Below are 21,083 nucleotides of genomic sequence, written 5' to 3'. Positions count from 1 at the left end.
TTAAATCGTCGTTGATCGAACTTTTTTAAGGACCGATTGCACCAACGTGAGTTACATTTAACTACAGATTAAAATATATGAAAACATTACATTTATTAATACATCACAATATTATTACAAAACAAAACATAACATTTACAAAAAAAAAAAAACGAATCTAGGAATAGGAATATTTTTAGAAATAAGAGTGATTATTAACTGAATTCTTAGCAATAAATTCTTCTGGTTTTCCACTTAACAATTTATGATTAATACTAATCTTTTCTTTTTTATTCGGTTTTCTATAATTTTTATCATTAACTTTTCTCTTTCGATGTGTTGAAAAGAATCGTAATTGAGTATCAATATTTCTATGAATGGGGAATTTATTTTCGCGATCTTCAAAGCGGTGAATATCATTTGCTTTTGGTAAATGAACCAAGTTATTTACAATTTTGAAATGCGTATGAATTTGTAGTGCTATTTTCTAAAATTTCACTGCATAATGTAAAAAGTTACATAATGTAGCTAACAGAGCAATGTAAGAAACGTCCTTACAGAGATATAATACATAAAATTCGTATACTCTAAATATCTCTGTAAGCATTTGCCTTACAGTGCTATTTAATACATTCGAAAATTAGTGGAGTCTGCTTTGCCTAAGTAAACAATGCAAATTTTGTATCTTTCAAAAATTGAAAGTGTTAAAATGAAGATTAAAAAACGAAAAAGGTGCCAAAATACAACTTCCGAACAGTCACATAAGATAGCAGAAATGCTGTTAAAGAACACAATTTAATAAATGAAAAATACGCAACTGTTATATTTTAATCCTTAAATGTAAGGAGTACAACGGTTGTAATATATGATTAACAGGAACGTAACGATTTATCTGTCTCTCGCAAGGCCGGTTGTTGTTCTTCTTGAACTACACCATGGACATGCGCATGAGACGTGGCACATGGGAAAAGCCGCCAAATATAAAATATAGCGCTCTGGCGCTAACACGGCCAACCTGACGATGGGACGCTCTCGGCCCATTTATTTCTGCTCGGCCTTTTCTGACACGGTGTGGGTTGGACCGTCAACGGCGCTTTCGAATTCGACTCGTGCTAACGCACTCGTCAAATTCCTAGCGCCCCTAACATTGGTAATACCACCACAAAAATAATCGGCATAACATAACATAACATAACATCGTCGTATTACAACTGATTATTTTTATCCATCGCACGAACTGCTTCTCATCCACTGGAAATCGAAAAAATTTGCATGTCTCCCTTACGTTATTGTAATTACAATTTGGTGCCCAACATGTAAAATCTTGAGTAATTAATAGTGCTATTCTTTAAGCAAAAGTTGCCCACTGTATAATACCTGCCAACACTTTAGTAGCGGCCTGAAAATAAAACAAAACAGGACTATAAGAACAAGACAAAAGTTCTGACACCAGCTGCAAATAAATAAGACGCGTGCAATTAGGAGCGTATTCAGGAAAATGTACAAACATGTTGAAGCAGCTCAATTTTGCCAACAACAATTAAATCATTCTATAAATGTAATTGTTATTGCCCAGCAAGGACCGCGGGGAGGTATGAGCATCCATTGCCAAAAATAAAATTCTAAATACATATTATAAATAAAGAAATATCCCAAACACGTTTGTACTCTTAACAAATGAACTACTATTCATAGGGACGCAAGTGTTTCAAAATCCCAAAAAATAAAACGTAATTTGAGCAATAAAATTAAATACAGGGTGATTTACGAGGAATAATGAGCCCGACGGAATAGAAAATGCAACCCACAATACATTGCGGTAAATGTCCGGGTTTTTCTCCTAATGAATTGCGGGTTGCATTTTCTATTCCGTCGGGCTCATTATTCCTCGTAAATCACCCTGTATATAAGATGATGTACAGTCGAAATCAAAATAAAGTAGACACAAATATTTTTCTTTGACAGTTTTTTTGTTAAAATGTTGTTGAAAAGAGAGTTTTAATTTTAAAGCATTACGCCCTAATGTTATCGTAGGAAGTTACAAACTTATTTAAAATTAAAATTGAAAATTAAACCTTAAAAAGCACAAATTTTCTTGTCTATTTTGGCTGTATATGAACATTATACAACTAAGGAAATATCACAAACGCAATATTACTTCTACTAATAAAAACGAACATACACTTAAACTTCACTTTCTTTGTATTCGTCGTTAAACATGTCATCAGAATCTTCTAAATTAATAATAAATTGTTCATTTGCATCTCTATTACTAATCAATTGCCCTAGAGATCTATATTCGTTTTCTTCTTTGATTGTCTTTTCAATTTTTTTAATCCAATTCTCCGCATTAATTTTGGCGACTTCATTTCGTATTAACTCTTCTACGGCCTTCTCAAATTTGGGGTTAATATTCTTACGTCTAATTCTTTTTTTCAGCTGACCCCAAATGAGTTCAATCGGATTAAAAATACAGAAGTATGGGGGTAACCTCAACACCGTATGTCCATATTTCTGGGCTAATTGGTCGACTACGTCATGTTTTTCAAAACTCTTTGTACGTAGGACCTCTAATAACTGCTTCTTGGTATATCCGTCTTCATAATATAAGTCGTGTTTCATTAAAAAATCCTGGATTTCTATTTTTAGAGAACCTGTATTCGGAATTTTATCACTTTGTCTCGAATGATATGAGGCATTGTCTAGGACAATTACACCATTTGGTCTTGGTTTTCGAACCATCCTTCAAACATACGAGCGTCCATGTTCTTATGTTAATCTACATTACACTGTTCCATATTCTTTCCACACAAGTATAATCCGTTTTCAACAAAGCCATCACTGGATCCACAGTGTAAAATCACCAACCGAGTTCCTTTCCCTGGAGCCATAGCTGTGATTCGGCAGTTGTTTGAGCCATCAGTCCACCCTTTTTTCGCCGTGTCGTGCGTGTCATACCATGTCTCATCTAGGTAATAGATTTGTCTATTTTCGGCTCTATATTTGGCAATATTATCTAAATATTTTCGCAGTCATCTAACAATTCTTGCGTATTCCATTATTTCCGAGCGTTTATTTATGGTCTGGAACTTACAACCAATTTTTCGTAACCAGAGAAAAGAATTGAGTGTACAAAAGCTATTTGTGCAAATTTATTATTTTCTCTACAGCCACAACTATAATCTACCATTACATTTGCTGAAAATATAGTACTCCCTTCAGTGTATGTAGGTACTTCAATTTTTTAAACCCGAAGAAGTAAATGACATTCAGAAGAAACTTTGTGGGTATTCTTCAAATGAGCCACTAAATTATGTAATGTTTTAATTATTTTCTGAATTCTGCATCATTTTGTTTGCAAGTACGAAATTCTCTTTTTTGACGGTTTATGGTTTTGCTTACTATATCCCACATGACTTTCAATTTTTTTGGATTAGTGAAATCAGCCTCTGATAAATCACCCCAATACATTGGCTGGCTTCGTTTCCTTCAAGCACAGTATTTTGTGTTATAAAAGTAAGCACCTATTACATACAACAAAGATTTACCTTTTTCTGCATGGCAAAATTGGTATTATTGATGAGGGCGACTGTGTTGAAAAGGTAGGAATTTCTGGGGCATTTCAATCTCAGCACGCACAATAGCTCCCTGTCGCAACAATGGCTTATTTTTAATTTCTGTACTGGTGCTTGGTATTGGTGTAATCGAGGGACTATAATAGTAATTTATTATACGAGTTTTATAAGACACCATTTTGTCGCACGCGTTTTTTAGAGCACAAGGAGCGCAGCGACGAGTGCTATATAGCAAACAAGTGCGATAAAATGGCTTATAAAACGAGTATAATACAATATTTTTTCTATTTTGCCCCTTAAATTTAAAAAAAGTTCAAAACGTAATGCTAGGAAAGTTATATTTGGCAAATATAAGGGTTGGTAACGCTGGTAAATAGACGAACAAGTTTTGAATTTAAAGTGTTGTGAACTGTAGTGATCACGTAGCAACAACTCACTATGAATCACTGCCAACATTAAAAACTTAAGTAAATGTTCCAGTTTGAGTGTTATACTGACTGTGTTATAGGTGAAAAATAGAAAAAATATATTATTGTAATTTTGAACAATCAAAAAAGTTTGTTCAAAATTCAATTCAATTCAATAAAATTCGTTCCACACATTGGTGGACTGATAACCACCTTGTCCCTGACAGTTTAAGAATTTTGTAGTGATGCTGATTAAAGTAAGTATGTCTGAATTTCTTTATGTTGGCTGCATCTTTTTGAACTGCATGATATGTAAGTGTAGACTAATCGCATAAAACTTTCAATTTCTTGAGGTAATTCAGCACATGCTTTTCCGGCAACAAAATGAGCTGAATGGCAAATGAATTTTAAAAGAATAACATTTTTTACTTCTTCTTTTAAATGAGAGTAAAAGGAATTATGTTCTCCCACCATTACAGATGCTCCATCACAAGCCATTTCCAAAACACCCTTAAATGTCTGATAAATTGCCCTTGCACTCAAATCTCTTGCATCCATTTCAACTAATTGTTTCTGAGTGGCAATATCTGTACTCTCATCGAACAGAATAGAAAATTTTACCTGTAACCATGAGTTTTAAGAATAAACAGTCCTGTATATATATTGAATAACATTACCTTCTGTAAGTCGGTAATCAACAGGTTGTTTTCATGCTTAGCATATTTTTAATAAGAGCTGGGCATTTGGTACGCTTCAGTTGTAAATCTGCTGTAATTTTTGAATCAGGATTTTTTTTTTAAGATAACTTACCAATTCATGAAAATATCCCATTAGAACTGTTTCATTGACAGTTTTGACGGCCCTCGGATTTGTAAATTATTGCCTTCGAATATAAACATCGTCGTTATGCCCTTGGTACATAAATAACTATTTTTGATAGGCCAAACCCCCATTTCTCCATCGTTTTTATACAAGTAACAATTTTTAATTCAACTTCGGAGGGAAGAGCTGTTAGTCTACCCATGGTTCGACTTTTTAAACGTGTTTAAACCAGATATTTGTTAGTACTATATTGCGCCCTTCCTATCCTTCTATTTTATTTTTGAAGGAGTAAGAGAGACAAACAACGTGCATTCCAGGGAAAATGAACATTCTGCGCATGCTCGAAAGTTTCAAGCGCGAACTTAAAATTGGGAATTTTTAGCTTCATAAAAAAATCGAACATTTAGGTAACATTTTATAATTGAATTGATCAATTGTGCCCTATTTTTTTCCTGTTCTGAACAACATTGAATATTTTCGTTGTCAATATGTTGTGCATATTAGCTTTTTTTATATTGTGGTGCCTGATAAATTTTTCGGCGGTTTTGCAAATATAGGCAACATCCGTTGATGGCGTTTTTAGGGAACCTCTGTTTTTTATTTTTGTTAGAAGTGGCATCTCCTCATCACTCCCCCCCCAAATTTTGAATACAAATATGGCATTTGAACTTGGTTTTCAGTTTTTTTGCCACAAATCCTGCGATGTAGTCAACCACTCCTTCCACATAGTCGGCTAACTCATAAAATGTTGATAAAAGAATATCTTCTTCTATTTCCTCTGGATTTATTTCGACATCGATATTTATTTCTGAAGAATTATCAATGCTTTTGGAAGATGTATGGAGGATTTAAACCCCATCAAATGAGCAGTTCCCGTTGACCAATTCTTTAATTTCATGCATTACTAATAATTGCCTGTATGCAGTTTTGAATTGTAAGCAGTTTGGGTTGTTGTTAAATCCCTCTCTACTTATAGCACCAAAAAACGTTCCAAGGAAATCCTGACAAAGCTTATAGGTCAGCAAAAACTCCAAGTCCTTTTTGTTAAGATCTTCAAAAAGTGTGAACATATTGCGCAAATTAATAATTATTCCTAGGAACTAGTGATGAGCAAAACCGTGATTTTTGCATAACGCCGCTATCGGCGATCGCGATTTTTAAATAACGGCGATTTAAGGATCCCACAAACCAACGCGGTGGCGGCTGCGGTGGCGGTAGCGGCCGCGGTGGCGATTGCGATCGCGATCAGTAGCATTCAAACCAAAGCGATTTGTTCGCGGGATCGCAGTCGCATTTGGTTTTTTTTTTAGTGTTGATATCAATATGGCTTCCTGTGAATGTGAATCTGAAGAGTTTCTAGTTTTGACTGCACTCTTAGAAGACGCCGAAAATATAAGGTAAGTACCGAAGCAAAAGTATTGTACGATGTAATTATTTTGTTGTTTTAATTAAATTCAGGAAAACAAGGAAATGGGTGCATGAAATTAATATGGTCCGCCGGAAGGAAGGTGAATTTCACACATTATACCCACTCCTTCGAAATGATGAGGAAAGATTTTTCTTATATTTTCGAATGAACTTCGAATGTTTTGATGAACTTTTAAATCTTATCAAAGATGATATACAAAAGCAGTGCACTAACTATCGGGAACCCATCGAACCAGTGGAACGTCTGACAGTCACACTAAGGTAGAAAATCATTTTGTAGTCGTAATATATTCTTAGATTAATGCAACTTATTTATTAATTAGTCGGGTTAAACAATACATTAATTGGATTAATAATGAAGAGACTCTGAAAATCCCTCGTAGAAGGAGGCACTAGTAGCCACACCTTGAGTAGTATGATCATTGGTGTCGCTGGACGAGTATGTCATTTGAGTATAATCTGATTCTGAGACAGGAGAGTTTATAGTCATAGCAGATGTCTCCGTAGAAGATGGGCCAGGATGTACACTGACTGTAGTGGTGGTGTATCCGTCTTCCGCTTGTTGATTTAGTTCTTCTTCCATGAGCAATTGGGCTATTTTAAACTTTGTCATAGTTTGACGTCTTGGCGAAAATTTTTTCAAAGTTTTTGCGTAACTTAAAAATATTAGATCTACGTCATCATACGCCGCTTGTGTATTGTTGCAAGGTTTTTTGTCGAAATATGCTATAACTTTATCAATTGAGGTTGGCGTCTGGGTTTGCTCCTCCAATCGCCTCTTTCGAGTAGTACTGTTTCTTTGAGAAGTGTTGGTTCTAGGAGTGACTGGAGTTTTTGTTCTAGCAGTGTCTGATGTGTTAGTTGTTTGAGTGACTACAGTTTGTGTGCTAGTTACTGGAGCATTAGTTATTATGGAAGCGTTTGGCGATAGTGGTCCCCCATGAAAAAGGTCGTCTTCGTTTTGGGAAACTGTATCGGCGCCTGCATTGTCAGATCGTAGAACCGCTTCTCCCTCACTTTGCAACGGGATTGTCTCATATCCACTTGGTACGTTAGCTACATTAGTATTTGTACTAGCAAATTGCAAAAAAGGCTTAAATATTTCCATTTGCTTCGCCCACGGCCATGTTTTGTAGCGATCGAGGATTTTTCGTTCTTGACCAGTGTGAGTAACAACTTCTGATCGTAAGTGTTTGGCATAACAATCGCGCAAATTTTTCCATTTTTTCTTCAAAGTATCACCTGAAAATAAATTAGTACCTATAAGTACCTAGTTGATTAATGTATCCAATAGGGTAGGGACCCAGAAATGTTTTATTAAGTCGACCGGTGTGTTTTATTTCTGTGTTTCTGCTAATGGAGAAATTAATGAACTACTAATACCTAATTCAAGGGAATGATCTTCAATTTAAATTAGTACGTATACGTATGTTTTTGTTTTTCAGGTTTCTGGCCACAGGGGACTCATTTAGCACTATCGGTCATAGTTTTCGCATGGGTTTTTCCACAGTAAGTAGCACTGTTGCCGAAGTATGTGATGTAATCTGGCAAAGGCTTCAACCTACATACATGCCTCAACCTACTGCAGAAATATGGGAGAAAGCAATATCTGGATTTCAAGAAAAGTGGCACTTTCCAAACTGTATCGGAAGCATTGATGGCAAACATGTAACCATAAAATGCCCTAACAAAACTGGCTCAAATCATTTTTGCTACTTACATAAATTTTCTATCGTTTTACTCGCTATTGTGGACCCAGATTATAAATTCAGTTGTATCGATGTCGGTGCGTATGGTAAAAATAGTGATGGAGGAATTTTCGAGGTGTCAAAAATGGGGCAAAGGTTTGCTAGTGGCACATTTGATCTTCCACCAAGTCGACCACTAGCAGGGCAGAATGAAGCTACCCCTTGTGTACTTGTCGGTGACGAAGCCTTTACACTATCTCTATATTTGATGCGTCCATATCCATATAGACAAGTACGACATGACAACAGAAAGGAGAACTTCAACAAGGGATTATGTCGTGCTAGACGTGTAGTGGAAAATGCTTTTGGAATTTTAATTCAGAAATGGAGAGTATTTTTTAGGCCTATTGAAGTTAAGGTGGAGACTACAAAACAGATTGTAAATGCAGCATGTGTTCTACACAACTATTTACGAGTCAAAAAATCTGATCAGCATTTTCTTCACTTGTTAGACCCGTATGAACCAATAGTGGACGGTTTTGCTCCCTTACCAATTGATGGACGAAGAGCAACGAATTTCGCTTTTGAAGTTCGCGAAAGATTTACTAATTACTTCAATAGACAATAATAATTGCTAATTCGTGTTAACACTTCGCATTGAATTGTAGATAATTACTTGCATCTCCAAAAATAAATATAAAATACCTATTGTACATTTTATTAGTAATAAATAGGTACTCACCGTCAGTGTTTAACAAGGCTCCTATTTCATCCCACGTTTTATTTTTTCTTCGATTATTTTTATATTCTGGATGAGAAAGATCATATAGAATTTTATAATTTTTTACATTTTCAATAAGTTTTTCGGTTGTGATCGACATTTTTGTGCAATAATCACGAAAACAATCAGCGCGTGCAGCGGTCAAATGTAACAGGACGCGTTTGAACGCCACCGCGATTGTGAACGCTGCAAATTACCGCTGAAGTTATCGCCAGATTGCTCCTGTCTGAACAGGAACACTACAAGTGTATTGTATATTTGTATATTATATATTATATGTATAATAATTGTATATTATAATTTAATTGTGCACACCGTCATTCACAACTATGGACCAAACTTTGTTAATTATAATTCGTAATTATAATTTATAATCATAAGTGATCGGAAATGAGGGGTAAATCTTACGCTTTTACACGAGTGATGCGTTCTCAATCGACTCGCCAACGCCAACTTCGCCGCCAAATTTAAAAAAACACCCTTTACAGCTGGAGCTGCTGAATGGAAACATATTTTGTTTATTAAAAAAAATAAATAAAGTGAACTGCGTACTTCTTTAAATACACCTTCTTGTATAAAAATGAAATGTTTGTTAACCATATGGCATGGAATCAGTTTTTTTTTGACACAAAGGGAAGGAAATTATAACATGTATTTATATGAATTAATGTTTTATTTGAAAAATTATAAAAGAATAACAAAACAATACAAAAAATACAACATTAAATTCAATTCAAACACCCACATTTTATTTTCATAATTTTTGTACATTCAATTAAATTATTACTTATACAATATACAATTTATACGTTAACAATATCGCTGCTGTGGGCGGCGGCTGCAGATCGGATTTGTTTCGGAGTCTCGCATTCGCGTCACAGTCGAAGGGAAACTGCAGAAAACCTTCGTTAGACTCAGAATTCAGCAGTGGAGGCAAGGAGGTGAGTGCGGGTTCCTGGTGACGTAGTCCTGTCCTGTAATGGGGGGTCCAGGTGCTGGCGGTCCTGGTGGCTTCTTGTACTGGCGGTACTGGTGGCTCCTGGTCCTAGCAGTCCGTGGTCCTGACTGTCCTTTTGGCTCAGTTCCTGGCTGTCCTTTTGGCTCTGGTCCTGGCGGTCCTAGTTTCTTATTTATAAGCTCGATGTCTTCGTCCGTGGGATCCTCTGAAACAGAAAAATCTCCAGAGTATGTGATGTAAAGCATAAGGGAAGTGATGACGCCCGATAATTTGGATTTTCACCGGAATTAAATTGAATTTATAAATAAAAATAATTAAAGAAAATTTTGGAATTTAAAAAACAGTTATTTGCTATATTTGTAATTGGCATTTAAAAATATTAAGATCTGAGTTTTCCTGTCACTTAATCGTGTTCTACGTTCATTGAGAACTTGGCCAGCTTTGGAAAACAGCCTTTCGCATGGAACCGATGAAGCTAGAGCACACTATTTTTCTTGTGCAACTACAGATAAATTGGGGAAATGAAATTTATGTTCTCGCCACCATTTTAAAGGATCGGAATTTCGCTGTTTTAGATCTTCCTCGATGTACCTTTGAATTTCAATGATTGCACGACTTGTGACCGTTCCGCGAGGTCGAGCAACCGCAACACTTTGATCAAAGGAACCCCATATTGAGAATTCATCATCCTTATCATTATCATCTGTTTTATCAATACTAAATTTATGTAACTGTGCCGAAAGTTTTTCTCCAAGTGCCTCTTGGACATTTTTTCTCGCATTGTCGGCAGAATTTTTAAATCTTGGATGTTGATACGCTTAACGTATTACTTCGTTCAACATTTCCCAAACGCTCACTTATACCGTGGAGATAATCATTAATTAATTTTTGTGTTGGTGGTAAAAAATCTTTTTGAAGCAACTTTGTGTAAACATTAATTAATCCATTAGTAATCGGAATAACTAAGGATGCGGTGCAATACAATTCACCGCTGATGGTTTTTGTAACATTTTCAAATGGTTTTAAAATACTACATAATTCTCTAGCTAATCAGTAATCACCATTCGAATGAATTTAAAATAGGGAGATCCTTATCAATTAACGCAATGGAACTTTTAACAGCCGTCTCTAATTTTGTAAATCTATCCAACATGTAAAAAGTTGAGTTCCAGCGAACTGGAACATCGTTCGTTAATTTCAAAGGTGTTTTATTTAAACCGTTTTGACGCTGAAATATTAATAATTTTTCATTGGCAAAGTAACTTTTCCGAAAATGAGTGACAATAATTTTGACTTTACTTATTAATTGCTGCACATCCGTACTTTTTAAACCGTCTTCAACTGTTAAATCTATTGTCTGAGCGAAACAACCGAAATGCCTCCAATTTAATTGTATCGAAAGTGCATTTTGAATATTATATGCATTGTCTGATACCGCGAGTAAGATTTTTTTTTTTCAATTCGCCAATCCTGTACAATTCTGCCGCCAAATTCTCTGAAGTATGAGACACATGCATTGCAGAACATTCTAATAAAATCGAATGTAACTCAAAGTTATCATTAAAAAAAAGTGCCGTAACACCAATGTAACTATGTAGTTGTATTGATAGAAGTCCAACAGTCGGTCGTAACACAACATTTTCTTCCGGTTTCAATAATTTCTTTCATTTTATGAAGACATTCTTCATACATCGCCGGAATAATATAGTGTGGCTACTGGGTAAGGCGTATGCAGGATTTAAAGCAGAAACAAATTGTTGAAAACCGGTATCTTCAACTACTCGAAATGGTTGAAAATCCATAATAAACAGTAAACTTAATTGATTATCTATACTTTCCTTTGGTTTTTGCGTGATTTTCTTTGGAAGAAACCTGGTTAGTTTTTGTTGAGCACCAACCCATCGGGATGTGGATGGCTTCTGGGAGATCTGAGGCTGAGGACTTTCAGTAGAAGTTGACGGAATAACAGCGTCCTCCTGGAGAATAGCTTCTTCCTGCGCTTTTGAATTGCCAGCGACCTTTGAAATTGTTCGTTCGCTTGCAGGCTGTAAATCACAAAAATAAAGATTAAATATAAATGCAAATACACACTTTGCTAGCAAAATAAATAGGTACAGTAAAGAAAGAAGTTTCAACTTATTGGAAATTATTTATTTAATGAAACTTACCAGTTTTGCACCTGTTGGAAGAGACACTGTAGGATGTTTATTCCGCATATGTGATTTCAAATTCGAAATAGACGTTTTATAGGAAATAAACTAGGCAAAAATGAATAGGAAATTCCACAATTTTTCTTGGAAGGCAAAATAATTGCCCCAATCCTCCCACGTATTCTTAAACACAAGATAAATTTAAAATGTTACAAGTTCTTGAAACATTACATTTAATTGCTTATATTAGTATATTTTTAACACATTTCATTATAAATTTTAAAAGGTATTTATAAAAAATTCAAAAAAGGAAAAATTCCCTATTCATTTTTGCCTAGTTTATTTGCCTTGCAAATATTGCACTGCGCATAAAGTTGATTGATGGGTTCGAAGAACTGCCACATTTCACTTGTTTTTCTCTTTCTTAATTGAGACATTTTTTCGGATATACTGGGTGCCCCAAAATTCGCGGAACAACTCAATGAGGCAATGTCAATTCATGTTAGAAAATAACGAGAAAAATAATTAAAAAATTCTATAGCTCTTAGATTTGAAGATTTGGGGGCCCAAAAGGTGCAGCTTTGATCTCATTTATTTTAAATAATAAAAAATTTCTCCCTACCGGTTAGAAATGTAGGCTGTGGATACCTCATTTGAGGTGAGAAAATTCAACTTTCTCGCTAAGGTAAGAAAGTTAATCATGAAATGTTTATGGTAAAACTGTACCAAAATACAAATGTCAAAAGTGTCAAAAGTGAAATAAGTTATTGATAAATGAAAGCCAATTCAATGAAGTAAGTTGGTAGGTCAATCATATAATCTGGAAAATAAACAGATAAGCTAGGTAGGTAGATTACTTTACCCTGTTTATATCAAATTTTCGAACAAACCTCAAATCTTCAAATGCGATGACAAGTTAATTAAACAAATAACACAGCCTACTATTCAATTCTCAAAATTTTCGTTTTAATCACGAATATAACCATCTTTTTTGACTTTTTTCAACAAAGTTGTGCCGGTAGGGAAAAAAATTGTATTCAAACCTTGTTAAGAAAGTGTCCTTGCAGACCTTAGGCACTTACAAACCTCGTCTACGACTCGGTTTATAATCTTTGCCTGCGGTCTGCAAGAAACCACTTTCTTACTTTGGTTTGAAATATACTATTGACTATTTGTCTTTTACTAGCCAGTGGCCTAATAATTTTGAACGATTGTGATCAGGTTTGCAATTATTTTCTTCATTATTTCCAGCATTTCAAAGTAGTAATTTTATGTTCGTTTTACCTCAAATAGTGTACGGCAACACGGCTTTGATTTTTCCCTCTCATTTCCAAGGATACAACAAAAATGAACTATTTGCAGACTATTGGGATGCATAGAATGTTTTTAAATGTTGCCACATTTAGTGTAACGAATAGGTCCATATCTTCTACAAAAAAGAAGATTGATTTTTTAAACATTTTTACCTGAACTCTTAATGACTACTTAACAACGTACTACTACGTTGTTCCGCGAATTTTGGGGCACCCAGTATATTGTAGTTGCTTGCTTTCAGAAATCAATCAGTGCAGTACATGAACACGTTACTAGATCAAAATCTTAATTCAAATCAAAACAAGAGTGTCGAAAAAACTAATCAAATTTCCTTATATACTTTATTATGCATCCCTTTCCTAGTTTTCATATCCAATCACCGTCTCACTCATTTAGTGCCTAATCAAAAATGCACGAATCAAACTCAATCCCTCAAATTACCAACGGTTATAACGGCCTTATCAGAAAATTTACATAAAAACAGTAAAGGAAATATCGATTATTATTTATGACTTTAATGACTTTATTGAAATTTGGAAAACGGCTGCTCCAGATTCGTCACCAACTGTAACTAACGAACTTCTAATATAATCGTCACATTGTACAATGTACAATTACAAGCGAAGCTTGTATGCCGCAGCCTCTATTTCCTTCCGGTCGAATTCTAAGGCCTCTTCGAATGATCCTCTTGTCCACACGGGCAGGGGGGTGTCTGAAAAAAGTTTCTGGACCGCTTCCCATGTTTCAGGACCTGATGGTGGCGTATCTCTGCTAAATTTACTAAATTTATCTTGTACCCCGTACTCCATGGAGTCTCGTCTACATCTTCTACTAGCCTTTTCCACGCCACCTCCTTACTCTTAAAGATTTGGGCGTTCAGTTCCTTCCGCTTAGCCCTATACTTTTCACCGGCCTGTTGTCTTTTCGCCTCGTTCCCCTTTCCTCTCGTCATCGTCCTTCTCCATGTTGCGCAAGCGGCTCGGGTGTTTGCTATCTCGGGCGTCCACTAGTATGCCGGTTCTCGCCCGTTCTTACCCCAGTATTTCTTTCTCAGCACACGGTTGCACGTCTGTTCGATTGTTCCGGTTAGTTCCCCAACTGAAAGCTCGCGAATATCGCCCACCCTTTTTTCCAGTTCCTTGGCGAAAGCTTCTTCCGACTCCTTTCTCCAAAGCCATCCTGCACCCGTTTTCCTTTCCATTTCCTTCTCACTTGACCCGTCTATCTCGTACGTGATGAGCCGGTTGTCGCTCAGAGTTTCCGTGTCTTCCACTTTCCATTTCCGTACTCTTTGGTGGCACATGTAACGTCGATCACTGATTGTCCACGCGGTCCCATAAACGTCGCTTCTTCTCCTGCGTTTTGTACGAGCATGTCGTTAGTAGTATATGTGGTACATTAGTGATTTTGCCTTCGGCGCTGACCAGACATGACGTCACCCCGACTAACCTGAGTGGGGACACTTCTGCGCTGACCTGTCATGACGGCGGGGGCACCTTTTTCGCCAGCGGCCCTAACCCGACATGATGTCACGTGATCAAACCCGGCGGGGGTTTTTCATGCTTAACCCGCTTTCACCCCAACCGCCGATTACAGACTAATTAATTCGCGAAATCAAAATAATCGCCCATGATTAATTGAAATTAAATAACTGAAGTCAGATAATTAATTATTCAATCAAATAAAATTATTTCACGAAATCAAAATAATTGAAATTAAATAACTGAAGTCAGATAATTAATTATTCAATCAAATAAAATTAATTCACGAAATCAAAATAATCAACGATGATTTATTGAAATTTAAATAATTAACGGACACCGGTGGCGTCGAAAAATTCCTTTAAAGATCATCGGCAGTCCGCCTTCACCACCGCTAATGGGTATTGACTGGGATCTTTTCCAGCCTAACCCGAACCGCTTTCACCCCAACCCCCGATCACTAGTTAATTAATTAATTGTGAATTCAATAATTGGTAATGTCCCGATGTAATCTGCAATCCAACTTTCGATTAATTACCGAAATTTAGCTCAGAACGTGAAGTGAAATAATTTATTTTTACGTTGGGGAAGGTTAAAGCCCAAATCACCGTCTGCAAACTTTCCAGAAATAGAAAGGCGCTAGTCAGCCACATAATGAGGGTCGCTTTAATGATCGTCGTCGCCGTTTTCGAATCACAACAGCATTCTGATGAAAATTAAGCTGCCACGCTAAAAACTAGCTAGCAAATTGAAAATAATTTAAGCATTCACCAAAGCACCGAAATAGCCATTTAATTAAATAACAAATTATTAATATTAATAATAGGTTCGTATGTGCAACACTTATCAGCTATTATCTGATGTACAAGGCCAAGGTAAAATTCCAGACATTTGTAATTACGAACGCGTTATGAACTTCTCCATCGCCAAACTTTCTACACTCGAAATGCATTAGCCAAATACCCTAATGAGTGCATGAGGGGTATTTAAGCAGAAAATTTTGTAACTTTCGGTTAATATATATTTATCAGTCCGGTGTGCAATACACAGTGATTCTTGTGGTTCTCGAGTTAAAGTTTTAAAAAATGGCGTCTTTCATCGAATATTTGTGCGAGCTCAGCGTGAAGGAAGTGCTGAAATTATATTCGGGTAGGAGCTTTATCTCCCAACGTATTTTACGCGAAGTGTGCGACCACATCACGACGCGTATTGTGCAGGGTGAGAACATTGACGCTGAAGATCGAGCATCATATGACAGGCTCCAGATCCAAGTCATGCTCCAAGGTAAGGGTTATTTGATTATTTATTGTTATCTTCAATATAAATAAATAGTAGCGTAATTAATTAACAAATTAAATTTCGGCGCTATAGGTGGGGATGATACAGCGGTTGCCCTTAAAGCGGTGCTTGCACGGGGATCAACGGGCCCCGCTGCCGGGTCATCATCGAAGGTGCGCGAGCCGATTATACAAACAGCACCCCTTTCACCAGAGATCGGTGACGATGAGCTAAACAAGCTCATGAATAGAATAGAACAAGGTAATTAATTAACTATTATTATTATTGTTATCTTCATTATAACCAGGCAAATAATTCACTAACTAAATTTCGGCGCTATAGGCGAGGTCGACCCAACCGCCGTAGTGAACGCTATGCCAGTGCGGAAATCACCGGATCGCGTTGCCGGGCCATCTTCGGAAGTCGTCGATCCGATTACACAACAGCCGTCTTTTTCATCGGAAATCAGCGATGACGATCTAGACCTGCTAATGACTATGATAGAAAAAAGTAATTAATGAATTAAATCATTATTAGATATATTTATTAAATTTGAAATTTTTTAGAGCTAGGCCACGGCAGCAACACCAGCAAACCCGATGAAGCTGCGAAGTTAAGCCAAAAACATTCAGGTAAGACTAATGTAAAATATCAATTAACGGGTTATTCTCATATTTAATTTTATTTCAGTTAGAGGAATCGGCCCCATGACTCCCCAACTGCAAACAGGCGCCGGAACAGCGTCGACAGGGGGGCTGCAGGATGATTTTCAATTTTTCACAAAGGCCGGCGAACGCGAGGTGTACAACAAGCGATTCGCGCTAACTGCTAGGCGGATGGCGTTCACATTCAAGCCGGTTGCTGGGACAGAGCAGCCGCTACAGTGGTTAAAGGTAATTAGCACACAAATGTTTATCTGCAATCAATTACATCAATTTTCTCATTTTAGAGAGCCTTTAGTGAACTCTTGACGTACGTATGTCGAGGGTTTGACGCTGACGACTTTATAGGCATCGTATTAGAAAACGATGCTTTCCCGGGCAAACCAGTCGGGGTGTCGTTCAGGAAATTGTCGCAGCTGACCGTCGACGTCGTCTTAGCCATCGTAGCGAGAGTCCTACAGAGCAACGCGGCGTTTTTCACCAACGACCGGCTGACTGTTAGAGTGGACGCCATCCGCCCGCCTACGGGGCACGGGTTTTCTGCAATAGATGGACGGTGCGTAACGTTCAACGAGTACAGTATCGCCAAAAACAGTATTTTTGTCATTCAAAATGCGGATAGCACTTGTTTAGCGGCGGCTCTTATTGTGGCTGTAGAGTACCAAAAATGTGGGTTAGTGGGAAGAACCGTGAAGCGGAAATTCGAGGGGGTTGCGGGGCTCGAGTTGTTAAGCGGGATGGCCCGTCAATTATGTCGTGATGCCGGAGTCGATTTGAGCCATGGGGGTAGATATGAGCACATAGCCCAGTTTCAAAATTACCTTACAGAGTACACAATCGCCGTGTGTTCGAATCGCACGGGCACCGAGCGATATTTTACCGGTGATATGGCCTCGGGGCGTCCACGGCTCAATTTAATAATGGAGAATTTCCATTACAATGTAATACTCAGTTTGACCGGGGCTTTTGCAACCTGCTATTTTTGCGAATGGTGCAGCAAGCGTTACGCTGACAAGAGGCGCCACAGGAGATGCCCATACATCTGTCCATGCTGTCATGATAACCCGCCATGTCGCCTGGACAATGACACGATCACCTGTGATATATGTCAAAGAAATTTTAGAGGTCAACTATGCTTTAATAAGCACAAAACATCAAAACTCTGCGACAAGCTAAAATGCTGCGACAGGTGTATGACATACTTCTGGGTGCAGAAAAAGAAGCAGCACGTCTGTGGGGTGACGTATTGTACCACATGTAGAGCTGACAAACCTGTTAGACACTTGTGCTACATGATGCCTAACAATCAAGATTCCGCGAAAAATTTCGACCATTCAAAATTTTTGCTTTGTTTTTACGACTTAGAAACGCGTCAGGAGACCCAAATTTCAGAAAATATGTTTCAACACGAACCAAATTTGTGCATAAGCCAACAGGTTTGTCAGGCCTGCATCGCCAACGATAACCAGGATGAAATTTGTAATCGGTGCGGTGCACGTGAAAATATATTTTACGGCACCGATTCGGTGGAGAGGTTTCTGAATCATTTGGCGAGACTGTCGATAAATTTCAACGTCACGGTGATAGCTCACAATCAGGGGAGGTTTGATGGTTGCTTTATTCTAAGAGAAATGTGTAAAGATTTTAGTAGGTGGACCCCGGAGATTGTGAGGACCGGCACCAAGCTGATGCTTATTCAGTGCGGGTCATCGTTGAGATTTATCGACAGTCTCAACTTTATTCAGTTGCCTCTTTCGCAGTTCCCGAAAGCGTTCAATATCTCGGGCTGTAAAGGGTATTTCCCCCATTATTTCAATACAGCTGCCAACGAAAATTACGTGGGTGATATACCGGACGTGGGCTTCTACGGTGCCGATTTAATGAAACCTCGTGATAGGGAGGTATTCTTAAATTGGCATCGTGAACAGAGAGCCGCTGGATACGTTTTCGAAATGCGAGCTGAAATTATTAAGTATTGCAGGGCTGACGTAAACATTCTGCGGCAAAGTTGCCTAAAGTTTCGGGAATGCTTTTTAAACGCCAACAATGTGGACCCGCTTTTAGAATGCATTACAATAGCGTCGGCCTGTAATTTAGTGTTCAGAAGAAATTTTTTAAAACCCGAAACTATAGGCATCATACCGCAGAATGGTTACCGTTTGGCCGACAACCAATCGGCGATTGCGATCCAGTGGCTGCTCTGGGAGGCCCACGTGAGTGGCGTTAACATCGTACACAGCGGGGTCGGACGAGAAGTTCGACTGAGGGAAAATTTGTTAGTGGACGGGTTCTGCGAAGAGACGAACACCGTTTACGAATTTCACGGTTGTTTTTGGCATGGGTGCGAACGATGCTTCGTCGACCAAACGTCACGTTTGGCCGACAAGCGGGACGCGCTGTTTCTACGGCGCGAAAACACCATCAGAAAAGAAGCCCGACTAAAACTCGCCGGGTACAACGTAGTTACAATGTGGGAGTGCGACTTCCAAAAAGCTATCGAAAGAAACGAGGAACTGGCAACATTTGTTAAAAACGATTGTGTCACATCCCAGTTGCACCTCAAGGCTAGAGATAGCTTCTTCGGTGGTCGCACTAACGCTGCGAAACTTTATTACAAGTGCGGACCCGGCGAGAAGATCAAATATTACGACGTGTGCTCGCTGTATCCATTCGTGAATAAGTACGGCAAGTACCCTGTAGGGCACCCGAAAATTCATGTAGGTCCCGAGGTTTGCTCACGCCTGGACATCGATACGATTGAGGGGTTAGTAAAATGTACGGTGCTACCCCCTCAAGATCTCTACCACCCGGTCCTGCCCTACAGGTGTAACGGGCGATTAACATTCCCCCTGTGCCGTACGTGCGTTGAGGGGTGCAGCCAAACTGAGTGCGATCACGAGCCCGAAGACCGTCAGCTCACTGGTACATACGTTGCCGACGAGCTTCGCAAAGCCGTGGAAAAAAAATATATATAATTATTAGCATACACGAGGTGTGGGAGTACGATGTCGTTCAGTACGACCCTACTACAAAGGCCGGGGGCCTCTTTTCGGGTTACATTAATAACTTTCTTAAAATCAAACAGGAGTGTAGCGGTTGGCCGTCATGGTGTGTCACGCAAGATGATCGGGACCGCTATATTCAAGGCTATTACGATCGCGAAGGCGTTAAGCTCGAACCAGCGAAAATTGCTAAGAATCCGGGTTTGCGATTCGTATCAAAGATAATGCTAAATTCATTCTGGGGAAAATTCGGCCAGAAAGAGAACGCGTCGCAAACCCAGATCATAAGTCAGCCTGCTGATTTATTTAAATTAGTCATGAACCCGGCCATTGTAGTAGATAACGTCACCATTTTAAATGATGAGGGAGTTTTGACTAGTTGGGAACGTGTCGAGGAGGACATATCACCGCTAAAAACGGTCAACGTCGTTGTTGCGGCGTACACCACTGCAATGGCGCGTTTAGAGCTGTATAAACATCTAGAACAGCTAGGCGAGAGAGTGCTGTATCAGACAGTGTCATTTTTGTTTCTAGCGAAAATGATTGGGAGCCCCCAGTCGGCGATTTCCTCGGTGATTTAACCGATGAAATGGTCGACTACGGGGCCGGAAGCCACATAACAGAATTTGTTAGCGCAGGCCCCAAAAATTACGCTTACAAATTTTGGTGTGATGGTGCCGGCAAATTTGACACTGTTTGCAAAGTCAAAGGCGTGACATTGCACTATGAAAACTCTGGTAAGGTCAATTTTGAAACTATTAAATCGATCGTGCTGGAAGACCCTCATCGCCATATCGATCTAATCGATAATCGAATTGTAAGAAACCAGCGTTACGACGTATTGACCAAGCACGGTGCAAAAAGATACACTCTACAGTACACTAAGCGCCGCCGCCTCGATGAACGTTACGACACAGTCCCCTACGGGTTTAAAGCGCAGTTGTAGGCGTAACTGTACCCATTATTGTTGCTAATTAATTAATTTTTTATTTTGTATATATTTTTTTTTCTTTGTATATATTTTGTATATAAATTTTTTCTTTGTATATATTTTGTATATAATTTTTTTCTTTGTATATAATTTTTTTTTCTCTGTACACATTTATATTTAATAATATTAATTTTTTTTTTCTTGTAAATATATATACATATAAATACGAATGAACCACCTTTATTTTTATACCTTTTTATTTAATAAATATATTTAAGAAAAATACATTTGAAATATTTCTTCACATATTACATCATTCAAACTAGTGTCAGATGTAAACATTTTCATAAAGTCATCTACACAGTAACCTAACGCAAAGTTTAAGAGAAATAATACGCAATAGTTCCCGCACAGAGTCGATGACTGGTGCTGAAGCTGCTTCGCGTTGTAGTTCCAATATCGACAATTTTCTTTTAAAAAACGTACATGGTTTTTACGCGGCGGCTGACCGAAGCTGTCGAAAAAGTATCCCAAACCATTTTCGTCAACGTAAAGTGCACACCAATGACTGCCATTCTTGTATGATGGGTCGTCGTTTACGATAATAAACGTTCGTTTACTTGCACG

General features: G+C 38.0%; 1 protein-coding gene across 2 annotated transcripts; it reads left to right on the top strand.

Moving 5' to 3' along the window:
• Nucleotides 1-4,135: 4,135 nt before the first annotated feature.
• On the top strand, nucleotides 4,136-19,498 carry LOC138128135 (uncharacterized). Of its 2 annotated transcripts, XM_069044320.1 has the most exons (8): nucleotides 4,136-6,180; nucleotides 6,242-6,472; nucleotides 7,657-8,248; nucleotides 8,302-16,122; nucleotides 16,204-16,371; nucleotides 16,428-16,493; nucleotides 16,552-16,754; nucleotides 16,811-19,498. In XM_069044320.1, the coding sequence occupies exons 4-8, from the start codon at nucleotides 16,104-16,106 to the stop codon at nucleotides 19,496-19,498; spliced, it is 3,144 nt and encodes a 1,047-aa protein (XP_068900421.1). In that variant the 5' UTR covers nucleotides 4,136-6,180; nucleotides 6,242-6,472; nucleotides 7,657-8,248; nucleotides 8,302-16,103. The 2 variants fall into 2 exon arrangements, with proteins under 2 accessions (XP_068900421.1, XP_068900420.1); XM_069044319.1 differs by having other exon boundaries at nucleotides 5,196-6,180; nucleotides 7,657-16,122.
• The last annotated feature ends 1,585 nt before the right edge of the window (nucleotides 19,499-21,083 follow it).

The sequence above is a fragment of the Tenebrio molitor genome, chromosome 4 (assembly GCF_963966145.1).
Source record: "Tenebrio molitor chromosome 4, icTenMoli1.1, whole genome shotgun sequence".
NCBI lineage: Eukaryota > Metazoa > Arthropoda > Insecta > Coleoptera > Tenebrionidae > Tenebrio > Tenebrio molitor.
Note: the sequence above shows the minus strand (reverse complement) of the source record. Positions and strands in the feature narration are given on the sequence as shown.

Bases quoted from the DNA above. Each gene is read 5' to 3' on its own strand.
- LOC138128135 (XM_069044320.1), top strand. The intron at 16,372-16,427 runs GTAATTAATGAA...GAAATTTTTTAG, and splicing joins AATGACTATGATAGAAAAAA to AGCTAGGCCACGGCAGCAAC. The intron at 16,755-16,810 runs GTAATTAGCACA...TTCTCATTTTAG, and splicing joins AGCCGCTACAGTGGTTAAAG to AGAGCCTTTAGTGAACTCTT.